The following is a 21426-nucleotide window of genomic DNA, read 5'->3' on the forward strand; positions in this document are numbered from 1 at the left end:
CAGAGGGGGTCCCATGGTCATACAAGCCAAGTTCCAGCTATGCAACAAGCTGTTAACCTACAATTCCTTGCCAACCTTCCCCTTCCCTACCAACAATATCTTCTTTGGTCTTAAATATTGCACTAAGGAAAGTTCTTACCTTCCTTCAATGCTGTTTCTTTCCCCCCCCTTAAATAAATCAGAAATTGTGTCAATACTGCGTAGATGAAATGTTTTTGCATGATGTGCAGTATCATCCTTAAGATAACATGATTGAGGGAGATTAGGATAGCCTAAATTATCTTGCAGTATTTGTAAACATTTTCAGTATATTACCACACATCTCATAACAAAGTGCCAAACGTCAGTTAGAAGTACTTGTTACCTTTTTATACTTTGAAATAACACCTTTGGAGAGGTTCAAATCCCTTTAGTGCTCAAGCCCCTCCTTGCCTCCTCCCTCCTTGGAATTTCTACTGCTCCTACACATTGGTGACATCAATTCCCTGAGGTATGTCAAAAATTAAGAACTTGCTTTTGTTTAAGCTCTATGTCACTGAGATCAGGGATCGAGATCGGGACTGAGAGGTGCATGTATTACTACTCTACCTTTATTAAGGACTGCATAGTTCCATGCACAGATTACTCAAACCAATTCCCTGGCTAATTGCCCTTCCACTGAAAGGAAGTGTTGCTAAAACAAGTTGCCTGCATAATATATTTGATTTTTACATTACTAACTTGCTAAGGAAGTATATACTCTCTAATTTGTGTACAAAACAAACCACGCATTTTAAAAATCAAGTGTTTATTCTGACCACCTCACGCTAAGTCTGACCACTGCCACCCAATGTAAGAGAGAAACCACTGTCCCTTTATGCCGCCTGCCCACTAAGCCATGATCCTCAGATTCACTCTCTTGGCGTCTCTTCAATTACTCCTAGAGGTTCCTATTAGTAAGGGAAAGAAAATGCCTTTTCAACTCAAGACGACAGGAGGCAAAATTATACAAATCAAGGCAGTTATTTTTATACAGGGCAGCAGGACCACTACCTGAGCTAAAACACTTACAAATCAACAGACTACTTAAAAGTTCACCAACAGAAACTCATTTCCTTACTCAAGCGAAGGCTGCAAGTTGTTAACAGAACCCATTAGGAACAATTTGTCTTAAACCACTGAATGTCTCCTGTATCCCCTCTACCCCTTCCAGCAGAAATTCACAGTGCTAATTCCCATAGAGGTTTTTGCTGCATTCATTAAAAACAGAAATACCTACAAACATTTCAGCATACAAACAAAAACAACTCAGCAAGTTTTAAGCCACAGGAAAAAAAAAAATAACCAAATCCTAAAGATATCACTAATCTTAACTTTAAATCTGACTTTGTGGTGGAAATATCTTTCTCGTATTTTCCTACACTTACTTTCCTACAATTAAAAAATGGATATATGAGGTCACTTGATATAGGCATTTTCTCTTGACTCCTGAAGGTTAGTAAACAACCACAAGTAATATGTTAATAGTGTAAAGCTGTGACAAGAAATTTTAAAAAGTCCACTGCATTAATCTTCCAGCAATCTGCCAAGAACACATGGCACAGGAATACAGTAGGTGATGTGGTCAACAGACTATGTGCACAGCACAACTTTTTGCCAACTCTACCCTTTTGCCTGGATGTGGGTACACTCCGCTTGTGTGTTTTATTAACACATACCAGAAATACGTGCAACATCCAAAGTTACCCCATATTATGACACTAGAACACATCTTTCCCCCCTCCCCCAAAATACAGTTCAGGCTCTGTCTACATCCAGCCTCCCACATATTTCTAAGTCTTCACTTTACCATTAATACCAGTTTAAATTTAAAACCACTCATTTCAGGAACATGAATGAAAATTGGGTGTTGGTTCCCATCAATATCCTGCATCCTCTAGTTGCACACTCTAAATTAGAGGACAGAGTTTAGATTTTAGTCATAAATCCACAACTTTAAAAATCAAGAGTATAAAAAATAAAGTATGACGTTTTTGAGAGATAATGCACAAGGGCAAAGCCCATATCATATGGGGATTTTGAGGGCCTCCAGTGAACAAAACCTGGAACCCATCACCTGACCTGTGATAACGTAAAACAATCACTGACCACGCTGACCCAAAACTCATAGAAGCACTACTCACTTGTTAAGAGATGAGGAACTGCTGCAGGGACTAAATAAAATGTCTGCAGATACAGAACAGTTTGTGAAAAATCATGTTAACTGAACCCATTTCATAAGACCTTCGGTGCACTGATTCCACACATATCCATGTCCCTATCATGCCTCAGCTTTACAGCATGGAATTCGAAATCCAAGTTCAAGACTCGAGAGAGAGAGGTCAGTATTCCATTGGTCAGAGACACTTCTGTCAGTTTCTAATGCCGGGAAGCACTGGGACCAAAGAAAAAGGACTATGTAACATGGTAAGTCAGTTTCTCTGCGAAACATAAGCTGGAAAGAAACCTCCTGGCCAAAAACGAGACTGAAATAGTACAGCCACACAGCGACAACACTGTCAAATAAACTGCAGCCTAGCTGTGTTTCTGTCATAGAAGGCCTTTGGTTAGAGGTGTCTCAGAAGTCTGGAGCATTGTGCCCTCATCCAGATCCTTCAGTAAGTATGGCAGCCTGACCTTTGCTTGCCTAACACAGCACACTTCACATGAAAGCTTTAAATGATAACAGAGAACACATAAGTGGTCCACAAGAGCAGTATTAGCAGTTACATTAAAGGAAAGCTGACCAGATTTCTTAAAATTGGGGAATAAAAAGATGACACGTCCAAAAGGCAACAGCACAAGGTTGAATAAAGTACAGCCTAAACCTTCACAGTCTTATATTACATATCTGGTGACACAGTTGCTGATAGTGAGGAGAACAAAAACCAAGAATAAGCAATTAAGATAGAGCTACAATACTCCTATCTACAAGTTAAGTGTACTTATAAAATACCAACAGCTATCTCAGAGCAATGAAAGAAAGAAAAACCAACAAAATTAAAAGTACTTCTGCCTAAAGGATATTTTTCTTTTCATCATTAATTGACTTACAGAACATGAAGCACAAAGTCAGTCAAGGCTGTTTTACCCAAAGACACCACTCCAGTCTCCTCATTTTGACCTTGCCCAAGGTTATTCTTCCTTATCTGTAGTAACAGGTTTTTCCATCTTTCTTTTCCTTACCACATATGTATATATTACAAATAATTCAAACACCTCGCTTTACACAGGACTTTGAAACTACCTGTTCTCTGACAATAACCACCTCCTCCACTGCAAGACGAGAATCTTGAGCTGAAGCCAACTACTGTCTGCACCAGGACTGCAGCAGGGATACAACTGCATGCCTGAAAAAACAGCTGGTAGAACTTAGTCTACAATTTCACCTTCACAAATGTAATGCAAGCTGCTTTCTTTCTGAAGTGGCAAGTCTTGTAAAAACAAGATTTTTACACAACTGCACTGGAGTATTCTACAGATGTTAACTCAGGGCATAAATCTCTTTCAATGGCAGCACGCAAACATGCTAACAAGGCTGTGAATTTCCAGGTAAGAAATGGAAAAGGTATTGTATTAGTGGTGACCAGCAAGATCTCTAAGAGAATATAACAAACACTTTTATCTCCTGCAATTCCAAATGTGCAATGGTATTTGTGGAGCCTGAAAGCTAAATTGCTATAAACTTTTCAAAATGCCATTGAACAGCTGACACATTATTGCTTTTGCTATTAAATGACACTTTTCCATAGGTCAGTTTTCCCCCACATGCAAATTTTTCTCTGTATGTATATGCCCATGCTCAAGCTGCAGCTTGCAAAAGCATGACAGTGTTCTTCTAAAACATAAATGCAATTCAGAATTGTTTCCTAAACAGTAGAAAATATTATATGGGATGGCCAAAGAAAATTGACCTTCCTGTGCAGCATCTTAAAATAAATGCTTCCTGTGAAAAAGACTACTTTCAGAAAAGACCTGTAGTCAGAATGATAGTCAGCAATCTGAGGCAGTTCAAATCTTACTATATGTGAAAATCAGACATTCATAAAGTTAATCTTGGGAAAGATATCTATGCCAAGAGACCTCTTCAAAGTTCAGATTTTTACTTTTTTTTTTCTTTTCTCATGACCAAGTTTTCCCTGAATCAGAATTTTCATGCACCTACCACTGTTTACAAGACAGCAGACATGAACAAAAGATCCATGAAGTGGCATGATGAATATACAAGAAGTTCAAGACCCAACCACTCATCTTCACGGGTCTTTCCAACCCAAGGATCACTCCTCTCCTGACCAGTGTCTTTCCACAGATTCAAAAGACAGACAATAAACTTGCATTTTACCTGACAGTCTTTTGTCTTTTTCCACTGAGGTTCTCTAAGCACAAAGATTACAGAACTAGTGGTCATTAGGTAAATCAAGTTATTGCTACAGAAATTCCATGGCTGGAACAAGGGCATTTATAAAAAGACACATTTATCTTTATTACTGAAGAGGCCAATACTGAATATTTGTTGTACTGAACATAAGGAGATAGGAAATGTATTATTAGATTACAAGTAAAACTAGTTCAGAGAACTGGAAAAAACAAGGTTATACTCCACTATTACTATTCAAATACTTTTTTATCAAAAAAGTAGTTGGGGAAGTTTACCAATACTTCCCCAACGACCACAAGTAGGAACTATGGAAGCTCCCACTCTCTAGAACACTTGCTTTTTAAAGAGCAGGCTCTGCCATTAAAGGAATAATTCCAAGCACAAAAAGCGAAAAGTCTTTGATGCCTCTGCTGAACAGTCTAAAACACTGTGGCCTTGCAAAGTATTAAGACACTTGTGCAGAGTGTAAAGTCATGGCCTAACTGGCACTGCAACTGCATAGATGAGTCTTGGCAGTCCCAGCTTGGCAGATCTTGATTTTTAAGACTTGATTTAAAAGCCTCCTGGTGCAAAAGAAACTGATGAACATTTCATTCTCCTGTTGCTTTGTAGAGAATGCAGCTTCCAAACACTGTAAAAGTAGACAACCATCTTTTCACTTTGCTGACGTCATGGAACCACGCACAAAGATTATTTGTCCACACTGCCAGCAAAGGAAACTAGACTTGATCTTTCAATCTCATCAGGCAGCACAAGCAACCACTCAATTTATTTAATTAAGGACCTACACTGAGAGGAAAAGCTCACAATTTTCAAAAAGTAGCTTCCAATATGGATATTGGCCACAGCACCCATGGAATCCTATAAATGAGTATTTCACAACCTTTTGATTAAATATTCTAACCTCTAGAAAAAGAAAAAAGGAAGAAAAACACTTCATAAGGAAAAGAAATACAGTTCCTTTCATAAGCCTTTCATCATATACACTACTGAAAAGAGCTTTAATAGAATCATGTGATTAGATCTGTAAATATGAGAACAGTTAAAAGGCAATTTTATTAAAAATGTAACTATAAAGTGCATTTCTTAGCAATCTGCTTCAACAGACACTTCTGCCATATTTAAAGTGACATTGAAACTTAGAATCATATAGTTATATGGAAGAAAAATATAATAGATATAAAATACATAAAATATACTCTATATTATATGTGCAATGGCACATACAAAATACGTTTTTATACCTGCACCCACATATCCTTGCTCCTTTTATCTATAAGTACATTAAAAGCTGAGTGGATCAACTCCAGTGTTTTCAATGGTAACTAAGACCTAAATACAAAATTCAGCATCTTTATTTATTTGATATTCATTTCTTAGCCTCCTCTGTTTAAGCGACATATATCCAACAAGTTTATACCATTAACAATTACACCAGTCAAACTTTGTTCTTCCCCTCCAACATGACAAGGTCATTTATTGTGCATTATGTTCAGAGCAATAAATTCTGGCTGTGCTGAAATACCTGCTGTGAAAAGCAATTTAAAGCGGGATTCTTTTTTCTTTAGGTCCCTTCCAACTCAAACCACTCTAGGATTGTGTGACACTGCCATGCTGCCACAGCACACACTGTGACACAGCCCAGAGCACTGAAAATGAACGGGCATTAATGAACAACAAAGGTTTCTACATATATCCAAGACCACTTACACACCCTATTTATAGTGAGTTTACAGAAGATGTGAGTAAACAGTCAGAATCAAGGAATCGTCATGGTTGGAAGAGACCTTTGAGATCAAGTCTAACGTCAGCCCAGTGCTGCCAGTGCAATCACTAAGCCACCGAACCACATCACCCAGCGCCAGATCCAGACACCTCCTAACCACCTCCCGGGGCAGCCTATTCGAATATCCGACTACCCTGACAGTGAAAATTTAGTATCTAATCTGAACCTCTCCTGTCTCAGCTGCAGGTCATTCCCTCTGGTCCCCTCACTGCAGGCACGACAGGAGAGACCGGCTCCCACCTCACCACAGGCTCCGTCCGGGGAGCTGAGGATGAGGGCTCCGGGTATTTATGGTCAGACATCCCAACCCCGTCACAGAGCCCAGAGCACGGTGCCTCACTCTCCTTCCCCGCGGAAAACCGGCACAGAGGGACCGAACCCCCGGGCAGTGCAAAGGTGCCGGCGTGAGGTCGCGGCGAAGCACAGCCAGCACGATCATTCCCTCAAAGAGAGCTAATGAAGAGACCCATTCGGCGGCCTCGGCCCTCCCACAGCCGGGGCCGGGCCCTGCGGAAGCGTGGCCCCGCGCCCCAGGCCGCGAGCAGAGCCTCTCCCCACTGCCCCCTGGCCCCGCTCCCCGCGCTCACCATGGTGCCGGTGCCGGTGCCCGAGCCCGCGCCGGCCCCGCCCGGCCCCGCTCCCGGCACATAAATCCCCCGCCCGCCGCTCCCGCCCGCACCGCGCCGAGGTCACGCCGCGGCCCCTCCGCTGCCAGGCCCGCCTGGGCTGCCCGAAGAGCTGCCTGCGCGGGCGGGGCCGCACCGCGCTGACACCGCGTCTCGGCGACACCGCCGCCCCCGCCGCTCCGTGCCTAAGGGATGGAGAGAAGCAGGGAGAGCGAAGGCGCCCGCCAGGAAGCACCCTCCGCGGGCCGCTCGGCGCCAGCCCTGTCAGGCACAGCCGTGGGCAGACGTCCTCGGGCAGGGCGCCGGCGCGACCTCGGCCACGTGACGCGGGTGGTCGCCCGGAGCGTGGATTCCCCCGCTACGTCCCGGGCACCGCCGGTGCGACTGGGAAGGGAGCGAGGGAGGGGTGATGTGTGGGGCGCTAAGGGAACGGGCCGGGGGAGGGGAAAGGGCAGGGAGAGCGGCGGCTCTGTTGTGCATGCGCAGAGGTCACTGAGCGCTCCCCGTGCCGGGGGTGCCGCCGCGCATGCGCAGCGGTGCGCGGTGAGGGCGGAAGCGACGCCGGCGCCGTCCGGCCCCGACATGTCGGGGTGTTCGCGGGCGTCGCAGGCGGTGCTAAGGGAGCGGGCCGGGGCCTCGGGGAAGTGCCTCGTGTATCCGCCCTGGAGTGGCACAACGGGGGTAGAACGGTGCTCGGCTTTTGGTCCCAGCTCCGCTGGCCGCCTAAGTCTGCCCTGAGGGACGCGACGGGATAGCCGGTCCTAGAGGAGTGCTGGGAAACAGCCGCATCTCTCAAGTGGAATAATAAAACGGCTTTCTCGTAAATCGTAGCACTTTAAATGCGCCACTGCGGTCTGTCAGCTGTGATCTGGAAACTGAAGCATTCTGGTTGAATGGATAAATGGTATTTCTGTAGAAAATACCTACATCTGGTGGTGTTTTGACAAGCTTTGCCTACCTTTTGAGAAACCCAGGAGAGCAATTTATAGAATCAAAGCATGATTTTGGGCCACAACTTTGAGGATCATTTTGTTCCAACTCCCCTGCCATGGACAGGGACACTTTCCACTAGACCGTGCTCAGAGCCCCGTCCAACCTGGCCCTGAACACTTCTAGGGATGGGGCATCAGCAGCTTCTCTGGGCAACCTGTGGCTGTGTGTCACCACCCTCACAGTAAAGCATTTCTTCCTAACATCTAAACTAAACTGTTTTAGTTTAAACCCAGGACACACGTGGTTTTCTGGCCTCTAAATGCACATTGTAGGCTCCTGTTCAGTTTTCCATCCACCTTCCCTGCAAGGCTGCTCGGAGTGAATCTAAATCTCACTCTCCACACAAACCACTAGGAAAAGATAATTTAGTCACATCATAACAACTGTCATGAAGACCTATAAACTCTGTCATTCTGACATTTTTAATTGTTAATTTGAAATATGTGGCAGCTGAAAGAAAAACTCAACAAAGTCCACGCAACAGTTATAAAACAGTAGAGCAAACAGATTTCAAAGGAAATCCTCTCAGATACCAGAGGTTATAGTACCAAAGACAAAGAGAAGATGATTTTGACTTATTCAAACCCTTTAATTTTAGTCAAAAAGTCTTTGGCTTCCCTATTTATGAATGCTAATTTGGTGGCATTTGTGGCAAATGTAGCATGGTAGAGAAGAGCACTGTCAAGAAAATAACAAATTCTAAAGGCATCTGGTTTACACCATGTGTTCCTGGCAGATAGAATATTAAAGAAAATTAGGAGGTTCTTAAAAAAGCAATGTTAAAACTGAAAAGCATCCATCTTGATGTAGAAATGGTAAGAGATGAGATGCATTTGGAGAGCAACTGATTTGAGACACATTTAACACTTTTGGGTGTAAGAGTCTCAAAAGTATGTCTTCTAAAGGAAATTCTTACTTGTGGAATTCTTTGCATAAGATTTCATCACTGATGTGGATTTGGTGGCATTTTGTGAAAAATAAACAATCAAAATTGCTAATGAGCAGAGCCATTTCATTAACCTAAACAAGAATTACCAATTGGTCAGCTTGAACTCCAGCAATCATGGACCTAGAGACCTAGTATTTTAATTGCAGTGTTGCTTAAATGGTTGCTTAGCAAAACCAATATGCACACAAAACAAGGCCAAAGCTCCTGTAACCACTATACAAAAATTGATTTTTTTGAATGGATTTATAGGAGTTGAGTGGAGCCTTTCAAGCAGCAAGCTAAAGAAGATTGTCCCATGTGCTACTGTTACAAACACCATCTCACCTGTGAAGTCATTCCCCTGAGCCCTGTTGTCTCACATAGTGGGCAAGTTTTAAGAAACCCCTTAGATCAGACATATCTTTGCTGCCTGTGATACCTGGATGCAAGGCTGGCTTAAGCTGGGCACATGTGCCTCACTCTACAGAAAACAGGCAAAAGCTCCTCAAAGATACATTTCTAGAGTATTATGAATACGAAGGCAATGGGTTCATTTCTATGTGCATGGGTATGTGTCTGTGTTTAATAAGTTGCCTCATGGAATCCGGGTCTGGCCTGGGTTTTCTAGCTCTTAATCCCCACACCCAGCCTCTCTGTTGTATTTTAATATTATGACCAAACTATTTTAACTATGTACAAAAGTATGTATTTATTATATATTTGTTCACACAACTGTGCCATGCATACGCACGCTCCCACACATATATATGTCTGTATGTGTAGAAAACTCACGTTGTCTAAAATGTGTTCTTTAAAATGGTACACAACATACAACAGAGTAATCAAACCAAATTTACCACTGCCAAAACTAGGCACTCTTCATTTTATCAACTGTGTGCCACTTCTGAAGTGGTTACTGTTCTGTTCAATTAACACAATTAACCCAACTGGAAATGTGCTTTCTGGTAGTGAGCACACTTTTTTTCCCTAAAATATCAAGCTACTGAGCAGCAAGTACCTTCTTGCTGAGCAGTTCAGTAGTGCTAGAAAGGCCTGTGGTGTGTTGTGACTTCATTTAAGCACTACGTGTTAAAAGAATTTAGAAATAGGTGGCTCAGACACTAGTATTTCCTTTTAAAAAGCACTCAGTGTTTTTGATGTCTTTTTCTCTCTACTGTACCTTAAGGCTTCATCTACATTGTTTGAATATACACTGAAGTACTTGAAAAATGAAGCCATAACGGCATCATCAAAATGTGGGTATATCAGCAATGGGCCAGTAAATGCTGCAGTATCCCAGTATGGCAGTCATGTGCAAAAAAATTCTTGTCACGAGTGATCAGGCTGCAAACTGGCAAAGCATTCCAGATAAAAAAAAAAAAAAAAAAAAAAGGTGAAGGTCTCTGGTATTTTGGCATTAAGGCAAGCAGTAGATGATGATCAGTGGGCTGGAATCTGCAGTGCAAGTGCAGAAAAGAGCTTGAGCCAGTTTGCAGGAGCTGGACCACTGAAGATCTTGCAGTTCAGAAAGAGAATTTTAAAATCAATCCTCTGCTTCACAGGGGAGCGGTATAATGAGCAAAGTAACTCTGATGTGTTTGGAGGTTTGGGAGCAAGCTAACAACCTGACAGAAGCATTCTTCTGTGCTCAGTGACAGTGCCACTGGCCTCTCTACTCAGTGTCATAGTTCCTTGGGCATCCAGAAATGTGTCCCAAGCACTTGTATGTATTACAAGTGTTTGGGGGTGGGGGAAGGATGAGGGCGAGGGAAGCAAACTAAACCTTGACACTCCAAGAATATTCTTCTACAAATGAGAAGCAGTGTTTGTAAGGCTCAGGACTAGGAATCCCTCAGCCCCTGTTGATGCCTCTGCATTCCTCACAAGAATGGTGATTTGTATAACTTTAAACCATGAAAGGGGCCCCAAGAAGACTGACCGTGAGCGAGTGGGGATCAGGCAATGACTTGTTCTAGTCCCATACTGTCAAAGAGGAGATAATGATCAGGAGACAGGTTTTCCCCATCCTGGTTCCTCTGCTATTCATCAAAGTCAGTGATGAATTTTTTACTTTGCTGTGCTGTCTGGAAAGGGGACAGGTCTGGCTCAGTCAAGTATGTGCAGAGGGCTTCATGCATGAAAAACCAAGCAGCCCCTCATTTTTATTTTTTGTCCCTGTCTATGTTCCCAACAATACACAAACAAATCATATGTGCAATCCTTTCTTCAGAAAAATCCCCAAAAGACCAGCACCAGGAAAGCTGTCATACAGTGGGCCCTGAAGAAGTTGGCTGCTGTCATATTGAAATGCGCTGCTGCTCTCTAATGAGTGAGAGTTAATAAAATGAAGTGGTAAACCCACATGTGAGTTATGAAGATCTTCCCTCACTAATGAGAGTTATCCAGTGTCCCATGGATGCTCATTATATGTTGTTTATATCCAATAATAAAGTCTTACATTGCTTCAGTGGTGTTGTCTGGAAGTGGTGCTCTGTGATCACAACATAAAACTGTTGAGTTTTGTTGCCTGTACTTATTTGTCTCTGCATTTTTCTCTCTTAAATGTCCTCCCTATCAGAGTGTTATTTATGGGAACAACTCTTCACTCAGTTTAAAGTAAAGGAAATCTTAAAAACACCTCGACGTGTGCTTATTATGAAGACATAGGGATTTTAGCATACTGGACCAAATTAATTTCCGATGCAAGTCCATTTATTTTATCCCAGTCACACTAGGGATGAATCTGGGTCAAAAATGTCTAAAATAGATGTAGTCAAGATGTAAGGCTCAAATTTAAAAGTAGAACAGAACAACACATCTGTTGAGTGTTTTTAGCTGTGCCCTTGTGTGCTTTATTTTGATTCCAATGTAACCTGGAGGTAAAAATGTGAGAAACTCTGCCCTTCTTCTGTAGTGTGGAGTTTCACAGAGGCAAAGTTAGCGTTAGTTCTCTGGTAGGCAGAGGACAGATCAATGAATTTTATAGACTGGCTTCAGGTAAATGATGCTGAAACAATCAGTGTTTCAGTGGGAACAGAGGGTACATAGTTCTGAATGCCAGGATCCTTGAGTTTTGGGACATGTTTGAAAAAGCAGAATATTTTCAATCATGCCCTTTTATTTCTCTGAGATTAAAAGGGAATAATAAACTAAAAATTGAAAAATATTTACAAATAATAAAAATAGTTCTGCTGGCAAACTCTCTGCTATAGTGCTCTGAAGTGGTTCTCTAACAACCTGCAATACTGTGGAGAATAGGAAAGCTCAAACATACCAGAAGTAAACATGTTTTTACATCCTTAAACATTTCAGTCTGTTTTCCTAAGGAATTCAGCTGTAATTGCTCTATGTTTGCATGAGCATGTGCATCAATGAGACATTTCATCTTGATACTGCAGAGCTTCTTGTCCAATTCCTACCAAACCAGCCTGAAAGTTCTTACAAGTCTGATGAAAGTGTGAAGCCAATGTCAAGGAAGACCCTCATTATTGCTCCCAGTACAGGTAGCACTACAGTGTGAACTCACCCCTTATTAAAATCTACATGGAAGAGCACACTAAATGCAGGTAAAGCATCAGCTGGCCCTCATATTTTATTCTGACATTAGGAAACCAAAGCACAAGATGCAAGCACAAAGGAGATTAGGCTTCATTAGCTCTGCTTCTGATGTGAGATTTGTATTCGGTCAAGTTTGAGTCTGTTGTTTAACAGCACCCTGAATAAGAAAGTTGACTGTTTCAAAGTCTTTTTGAGAATATATGCACTGTCTTTTGGGCCATAATCTGTAAAGTGTTCTTCACAAATGTTAGAGGCATGTCTGCACCTGCCCTTGTAGATACTCTGAAGTACAGAGAGAGGCAGTGTCTATATATGTTTGTGTGTGTGTGTTTGTGTATATAGGCGTGTATATATGGAAAGCCTTACAGAAAACTAGACAGAATGCTGTTGTCACATTCTTAGTCAACATTCTGAGAATCATCCTCAGCTGAGAACTTTACATTTGGGCTCCAGTGAATACTGCTGAGTTGAATCTTTGAAAAGTTAGCCACTTAGGTGACCAAAAATCCAAAAAATGGATTTACAAAAATGATTTTATGTACCTCTTGTGCAGATACTGGTCTTCAGACAGAGGGACTGCCTCAGGCAACTGCTCCCTCCCCTCCCTTCCCCTCCCTCTCTTCCCCTTCCCCTTCCTTTCCCCTTCCCCTTTCTTTTCCTCTTCCCCTTCCCCTTCCTCTTCCCCTTCCCTTTTCCCTTCCCCTTCCCCTTCCCCCTCCTTTGTTCCAGGTAAGCAGAGAAGTGGACCTTTGTGTAAGGTGGGAGAGAAAAGTCCAGCCTGCTTCTGGCACAATAACATTTACAGAAGAATGCATGTTTTCTCAGTTATAGCCCAAAGAATACAACCATCTGTATGAAATGAGAAATAGGTTAAATCTGACACTTGAAAGTCATGAAATTGCTACTGACAAAAGCCTCCCAAGACAAATAAATTTTTCTTCACGTGCTTGATTTCCTGGCATGTATATGCCTCTACATCCACTGTTGGTGTAAGACTGTTAGAAAACAATAGGTTAATAGCAGTTCTCTAAACAAAACTGTTCATGGCAGTTTAGTAGTGAAGGATTCTGATAGGGTTTTTCTGTGGAAAGACTTTGCAGACTATGAGGGGAAAAAAGAAGAGGTAAGACAATGCTTAAATAGCCCCTTGGTTTTTGAAATGCTTCTCTATTCACTGCAAACCATATGATACTTTTTCCCCCATAGCGAGTGTTTTATAAATATTTCAAAGCATTTTGGTTTGGTTGCCTATGGAAGGCAAAAAAGGGAAAAAAAACCCACAAAAATGAAGTTTTCTACAAAAATGGTTGAATTCAGCCAGTCTACAGAACAAGGAAGCATTCATAATGGGATATTAGTTCAGAACTGCTTTGCAAATAGTAGCAACTGTTATGTACAAGTGTGTAAAAACCCAAAAGATAAATAAGAAATATCTTACTTAGTTAGGAAAGTAAACAGAGGTAATCATATATATACTTGCATTTACACATGCTCAATGCAACCCACACATATAAATTCTGAGGGATTGTATGAGGATATGAGGAATGTGAACTCCATCCCCAGTAGCCCTCTAGTAGCAGGCAGAATTATGCCAATATTAAATTAGGAGAAAATTAGATGGCACTATCTCTTCCCTCCTCAAGTGTCTATTCACATCATAAGCTGTATTTTGAGTCCAGTACACCCATCCTTCATTTCTGACTCCTATACATAGCATAAGTGTTGGGGAGACATTTACACTGAGATCTGTTGGCTGTGAGAAAATTCTTTTAGCTTAAAAAGGAGTTAAACAGTATTGGTAAGTATGGCAACTAATGCCATTTTGAGAAATTGTATTGTAAAAGTCAGGAGGGAATTGGAGTGTATCACCTTAAGACACAGTGGGAAACATATAGCTGAGATATTCTCTCACACCCTTTTTAGTCCTATTTTTGTCTTTCTGTCCCTGTCTCAGGAGCATTTTTCATCTTTGCTATGTCTGCATGAGTGCATATGAAAGACTTATTTGTTGTGCATCGCTTAAAAAAAAAAACTGATAGAAGTTTTTTTGGGTTTTGTTTGTTTATTTGTTTGTTTTAATAACAGCACTTCCCTAATGCTTTCCTTGTGTTGACAAATTACCATAGCTTTAGACCTTGCTCTTCCATGTGTCTTTCACTCTAATGTACTGAGAGACCTAATAACTAAATACTAACTATTGATACAAATCAAACAGTAGTCCTGGGAATTTGGTCATAATCTCTTGTGAGTGGCTCAATCTTTAAACTCCCTCCTTTAAACTCTTTAAATTCCCTCCTTCTTTCTTTATCTGTCATACTCAATCATCATTGTGGTGTAACTTTTAAAAATTAATTTTCTGTAAAAAAATGGATACAATCAGAGCAAGCAGCTGCCGAATGTTACACAATACAGAAGTGAAGATGACATGCTGCCCTTTTGATATGTCTATTCAATATTTACTGTCAATTTCAACTAACATTTATATAATATGAATATTTTAAAACAAACTCATTACTACACCCAAGTACTTACATGAGTAAATATGCTACAACCAGCTCCATCCTCCCATGTTCCTTTAAATACTAGCAAGTTGTCTGTGCAGTGAAGAGCAAAAAATCAGAAAATAATGGAAAATGAAATTGTTTTGTTGGCTCTGATTTGACACCTTGCTCCTTCATAGCAAGAATTGATCATGTTTGTTTACCACAGACTATCTTGAGTATTGCCTTAATGGTCAGAGTTGATATTTTTAAAATTATGATAATGTTACAGTTATTATATGATAATTTTCCAGTTTTTATATAAACTTCAGCTAAGGCATTCAAATAGGTGTTCAAATTGGTGTTCAAATAGGATCAATTCAAGATAATAAAGACTGTCTCCTGGAACAGCAAGGTAGTGGTGTGAATGTGCAAGGATCATGGCTGTGCTTTCAAACTGCGGTTGATACCCAGAATAAAGGTGGAATTATAAATGCTGAAGATAGTAATGTTCCCAAACCAGTTATATCTTCTAGCATCTCTTTTTCCCTCTTGTCTTGTACAGGGCTGAATTTTTTTTGTGACTAGCTGAGAGGTAGGGTGGTGTACCTGGGATTTAAGGCAGTCATTGGCGCAAAGTTTTCCATTCCCTCCTACACACCCAACCCCACCAACTCTGCAGGGAGGGTCCTCATGTCTTTGATAACCCAGCCCATTCTGTCTTTTCTCTGCTGTCTTGCAATCTGTGTCTTGCTGAATTTTCTTGTGCACTTGACTCACAAGGAAGACTGAATTTGGTACACTTTCTGTCCCTGGCAGCTGACTTCTTAGATTTAGCTGTGAGACTAACGTTTCACTCCAGTTCAACAGCATGTATTGACTAAAACTGTGACTCTTACCATGGAATATGCTATTGTTATCTAGAACTAGTGTGTTTAGTATGTGTCACTGAGGTATTTCAACGTTAGATCATCCTCGTGTATTCGTTATTTGCTTTGTCATTTTAGGGTTTGTTTTTTTTTTTTGCTACATTGCTTCTTATTTGCCCCCTAGTTTGTTTGTTTAGCCTGCACTGAATGGATCTCCCAACTCATAAAGTGTAATGGCTGTAATAACTCATGGAGTATAAGAACACAGTAGAAGATGGTGAGCTTTTGATACAAAAATAACCTACACAAGGTGGTTCTGAGGAGTAAGGAGTGTAGAAAGGCTGAGCTGTATTAAAATAAGTCAGTTAATGGGAGATACTTAAGTAACCTTTTTGAGGACGGACACTGATCATGAGCAGGCTCTTGAAGTATTTTTATGTGTTTATAATGGGCATGAACCTCTGCCACCCCTCAGTGAAAAAGAAATATATGACCCTTACTGTGGGATGAGTCAGAAATCTTTACCTGATATTATAAAAACAACAGGGAAAGCTTAGTGTCTATTTCTGCTCTGGTCAGGAGGAAGACCGGGGGCCTGGCTCAAGCTACAAGGAACCTACAAGCCCACCAAGAGGCCTGTGGAAATGTGTAAGGTAGCTTTTGGTGTTTGTAAGAGAGGAGGAATTTATCTGGTTTGTAATTTGTTGAGTAGTCCTGAAAAGCTGTTAGCCAAACAGCTCTCACATTGTGTTGGGAAGAATTATACCTGTGTATCTGCTCAAATGGATTTAGGAGGTTGCTGCTGGCTAGGGACTCCCTTACTGGAATGACATGCATAAACATGTTGTTTCCTCTGTCTGGACATGCTTAAAGCCTTTATGTCATCTTCTTCACGACTGCTAATTGTGGAGCTACTGCTCCGTCAGCTGACTCACATTACTCAGAATAGTAGCTCACTCTTTTTTTTTAAGTTTCAGAAGTTAACGTATTATTTTGGTCACAAGTATTGATCCTCACTCCTCAACACACCAAATCGCCAAAGACCATCAGTTGCAAATAAAGGAAATGCTTTTAATAGCAGGAGGGAAAAATCACATTAGAATAGACTATGACTGGTGGAAAAGTTAATTATCTTTTAAAATAATTTTTACTGCTATTTTTACAAGGTTCTAATTAGTTCAAAAGGACATTACTGAAAAGCCAAGTAACCTTTGATTCGAACCTGGTGTCCTCACCTGTGAAGAACAGGGAAAACACCACAAAATTATAGAGATGCAGATGGATAGCATTGTTGGAAATGAAATTATTCCTCATTCTGTTCTCCCAATGTGTAGGAAAATTAGAGTTCCAATACAACCTAAGAAACTTTATCTGCAATATTCACAGGAGTAAAAGACTTTATATGGACTTCTGTGTAAGAGAGATGTCTTTGGGGGTTCTTTGCTGCCTAACAGCACCTGTTACAAAAGGAAAGCCAGCAAATATTCCTGCTCAGGGAAGGGGAAAACAATAATAATAATTAAAAAAGATAAAAAAACCTCAAACAAACTCAAAACCCCGAGGGTAAAGGATTTTTAAGACCCCTTCAAGAGGTAGCTGCAGCACATGAAGGATGCACAGCCCGGCAGTGGCCAGGACAAGCCGAGCAGTCCTGCCGCTAGTCGGGTTGGTGGGACAGCTGCCTCGTCCAGTCTCGAGGGGACGCGACTTGAAAACCTGTCGCCGGGTGTACAGATTTGCAGGACTCAGCCCCCTCCCCCTCCTCTCTCCCCCTTTCCTCTCCCCTCCCCTCCAACCCTGTTCTGGATGAGCAGGTTGCTTTTCTCCTGCAGGGTGTGAGAGTCGTAGCGGTGTTTGAAAACCAGTGCAGTAGAGAAGGGTCGGAGGGTCTTGGGGAGGAATCCCCCCTGCCGGCGCTTCTCGGGTTGCCCAAAAGGGATTATTAAACCTGGGACAGAGCAAAAAACAGATTACAGAAAACATTAGGGATCTTTTCACGGCAATAATCTTGTTCACGAGTTGCATCATCAGAATGCCAGGGTCCCCTTTTCAGAGGTTCCTGAAGGAGATAGGGAGAATTCAGGGTGGGGTGTAAATGTTTTGCCAAGGCAGACGTTTGCCTGGAGGATGCCCTGTGTCAGCCAGTATTAAACAGACTGAGATGGGTGCTGTTTCCGTAACGGAAAAGAGTGGATATTGTGAACAAATCGCCTGTCGCACACAATTTGACAAATTCAGATTTGCTTTTAGGAAAATGTCCGTTAATCCTGTTACGGGCGAGGAGGGGGTGAGGCGCGAGTGAACGCGGACGGACAGTCTGGCTGCAGCCGCTGTGGAAATACACGATTTTGAGGTCGGGTTTACTTGTCGCACTTTTTGGCTCTGCCCACCCCTCCAAAAACCTGTGAAGAAGGGAAGCAGAAGGGGTGAGGCGCGGAGGGAAGGAGAAAAGGAAAACCTGGTGTTTCCTTTCACAAACTTTGCAGAGATCGTTTGTTTTTCCCCTGTTCCCTGCGGAGGAAAGCTCGGAGGTGAGCTCGACGTCCTGTTTCCGGCCCTGACTACCGGTGCTCGAATCCCCTTTCCCACTGCATCCCTGCCTGTCTTTAGGGATGTGGCGCAGCTCCTGCTGCTTGGAGCTTTGGTTCTCTAGGACCAAATGTTCCCTGCGACGGATTTTCAGCCCCTGAGGGCTGCTGGAGGTGCTGGTCTTGGCTTTCCCTCGTCCAAGGGATTTTGCTCTTGCTGGAAAGGCTATTTTTTTCCTCTGTTTTGTATTTATACTATTGTATGTATTATAGTGTATGGACGTATGATAAACGTTGATACGGATCCACTGGCGTGGCCTTTGGTTTTTTTTATAGTCCCTTTCACGGCCTTAATCGTTTTCAGGCAACGTTTTGCTCAAGCTTCGGGGACTTTATGGAAAGGAAGCCAGGACAAACCCTGAAATTTGGGGGTAGGCAGCGGGGAGATTTCAGTGAGAGAGTTCCTTAGGATTTTTCCAAAAGCGGTGAGGAAGAGGTGAGTGAGTGAGGGACACCCCAAACGCTGCTCCCCTCTGAAAGGGGCTGCGGGGCAGTGCACGGGAGGTGCCGGGAGACTACAGCGCCGAGATGGATGTCCTTGAGAAAAGAGACAGCCCGCGCTTTACATGTAGTCACTGGCTGGGAATACTTCCTCATAAGTATTCAAATATTACGTTAATTATCGCCACTGCAGGCTTTCACTCAAGTTCATATGTACGTGTGTGTGTGTGTGTGTCTATATATATATATATAATATACATATATGTATATGAATTTTGTACACCCCAAAAACGCTGGTTGTCCCTGTATGTTTTTTTTCCCGTCAGTTTGTTTGGTCTTTTTGGCAGAAGGCTAGTCTTCAAATCGGAGGAATATTACCGTTGTCTTGTCAATTACTGTGATTTGAAAGTGAGCCTGTGTAGCGCTTTAGCTGCCCTCAGCAATCAGGCTTTAGACTCACGAGGTTCTGATTGTAGGAGTTGCCTTATTTGCATTGATGAGGATGAACCAGCTGCTGGAGCGTACAGAACTGCACCTGACACAATCACCGAGTTCAGGATTAGCACAGGGAATCAGGAATTCACTGTGCTATGTGGCAATCTCAGCCCTACATTAGAGTTACTCATGCAAAATGACCCAAATTTGCAATGAGCACAATTAGCAATCCAAAGATGCATGTTAATTTAGGGGCTGACATTTTCTTGCGTTTTACTTATTAAATATAGCGATTATGTGCTACTTAGTATGCAAGGCTGAGGAAAATGAGCTTTTTATTCCCCTGTGAGCCCCCTGAAAGCATCCTAATTGCAGTCGTTGATATTTAGGACAGTCAAGAAGTTTTGTGCTCCGTAGTCCAAGCGCTGGTTTCTTTCTTTTTTTTGGTTTTTTACATGAGTAAAATTGAAAGAGTTTGAGGGGTTTTGACGTTTTTTCCTTTCCTTTCTCTTTTGGCAATCGCTTCCAACTTAAAGAACAAAATGTTGCCGTGTTTTATATATCTCTCCCCTCCCCCCCTCGCGAGTTGTTCAAAGCATTCCCACACCTAAATCACTGACCATTGCCCATTCCTCTCCGTGGAAGAGGAATGTTGCACTAAAGCTAAACTGCTCGAGTGAGAATCTTCCTCTTGACCACCCCCTGACACCCAGAGATCTTGAATTTTCAAAAGAAATGAAAATCTGAGCTGTATTTATTCTTGCTTTCGTGTATCTAGAAAGTGAAATTCCCACCTATGCTTTGGCAAGGGAGGAGGGGAAGGGGGCAGAAAAGAGTGAAAAAAGTGTGGATAAGTGATATTTTGGAGCAAAAGCATGCAGTTCAAAAGCTAGAGCTCCCATTGGAGAACAGAAAATTTAATGAGCTTTTAATGGAATGCAATGCTCAGAGTAGTAAATTATTTGTTAGTTGGCGATGCAATCAGCATGCTGATTAAGGTTGCTTGGTTTTTTTACTAAACATTAACTGAATCAAAACAGTCCTTGTTGTTCTGCTTGGGGGGCTTTCGTGGAGCAAATGGACTTTCAGAACAGAGATTGTCAATAAAGGTGAGTGCGCTCCAAGTGTCATTTGAATATGTTGATAAAATACTTCTTATAAATATTTTAAAATGTTTTAAATCCACAATGTTCCCCTAGTGTATTGTGAACTCTGTTGAAAGAAACAGTGGGCCTAGAAGGGCCTTCCGTCAATCCTTGTTTCTCTCTTGGAGGGTGAATATTATATTTGGCAATTTTTCAAGCATTACTTTCAAAATGCATGTTTGAACAAAAATGTAGGCAAGTTACAGAATTTGGAGACTCAATCTGAAAGAGGAAATAAAAATTTCATAGAGGATAGGTTAGAAGTGTAATTTAAGCTTTTGCAAATCCACACAAAAAACTTATGGACTTAACATTAGATATTTTTTAATATCAGATGCTGCTTGATTTTTTTCTTATAATTTTTAAAGGGACATCTCTTAATTTTTACTGTGAAATTAGATTACTTTTTACTTTAGTGGACTCGAAGAAAAGCAACAAAACAAAACTCCATTGGCATTAACACCACAATAGGAAGGGTGGTTATTGTTCTTTTATGTATGTTGACTGTAAATATTTAGCCTACTGAATCCTTAGAAAAGCCTTGGATTGCACAGATCAATCCACTTATTAACTGGGTATGCGCCTGTTTTAAGACAATGTTTATTGTTTTGGTTGTCTGTCTGCTTTGGGTCATATAGATTAACAAGAGACAGAAAGGCAAATAAAAAAAAATAAAAGAAAGCATTGTAGTCTAGAAGCTTTGCATTTTATGTCCACCATGACAGAGTTCCTCTTCTGTAAATCCAAAGTATTCAGTCGCGATGATCAGATACCTTTAAAATCAAATAAATAACTATCTATGTGTTTTAACTATTCCTGTTTATGACCCAAGAGGTTAAAAGCCTTTGACTGGCATTTGACTTCTGACCTCATATAGATGTTATCTTATCAGTTCCTGCTTGTTAACTTGTATTGAGTGCTTGTCCCTGATGGCTTTTAGATAAAGGGGGTTTTATTATATTTCCTATTGAAACTGAACAATTTGCTTTGTTCTTTGTTTGTAGCCTCAGCCCACAGAGTAACCTTGTAACCTACCAATTTTTGGAGAATGGACTAAAACCCAAAGTATTTACTGTTCTTCGGAAGCCTTATTTTTGTCTAAAGTCGCTGGAATTCTGATCCAATGTTAAACGTTGCCCTTATATTATTTCTATAATTTTTAGTAATAGTAGATTTTGACC

General features: G+C 41.5%; 1 protein-coding gene across 4 annotated transcripts in view; it reads right to left on the reverse strand.

The window, feature by feature from the left end:
- Positions 1-6811, reverse strand: part of TMEM161B (transmembrane protein 161B) — a 42575-nt gene extending 35764 nt beyond the window's left edge. Inside the window, exon 1 of one of the 4 annotated variants that reach the window (XM_027656834.1) lies at positions 6770-6811. In XM_027656834.1, coding sequence (XP_027512635.1) covers positions 6770-6772 — 3 coding nt within the window. In that variant the 5' untranslated portion in view covers positions 6773-6811. Of the gene's footprint in view, positions 1-2162; positions 4363-6427; positions 6713-6769 lie in introns of those variants that run through there. The other 3 variants (XM_027656836.1, XM_027656833.1, XM_027656835.1) reach the window with 3 other exon arrangements.
- Positions 6812-21426: the final 14615 nt, after the last annotated feature.

The sequence above is a fragment of the Corapipo altera genome, unplaced genomic scaffold (assembly GCF_003945725.1).
Source record: "Corapipo altera isolate COAL_440 unplaced genomic scaffold, ASM394572v1 61281, whole genome shotgun sequence".
Classification (NCBI taxonomy): domain Eukaryota; kingdom Metazoa; phylum Chordata; class Aves; order Passeriformes; family Pipridae; genus Corapipo; species Corapipo altera.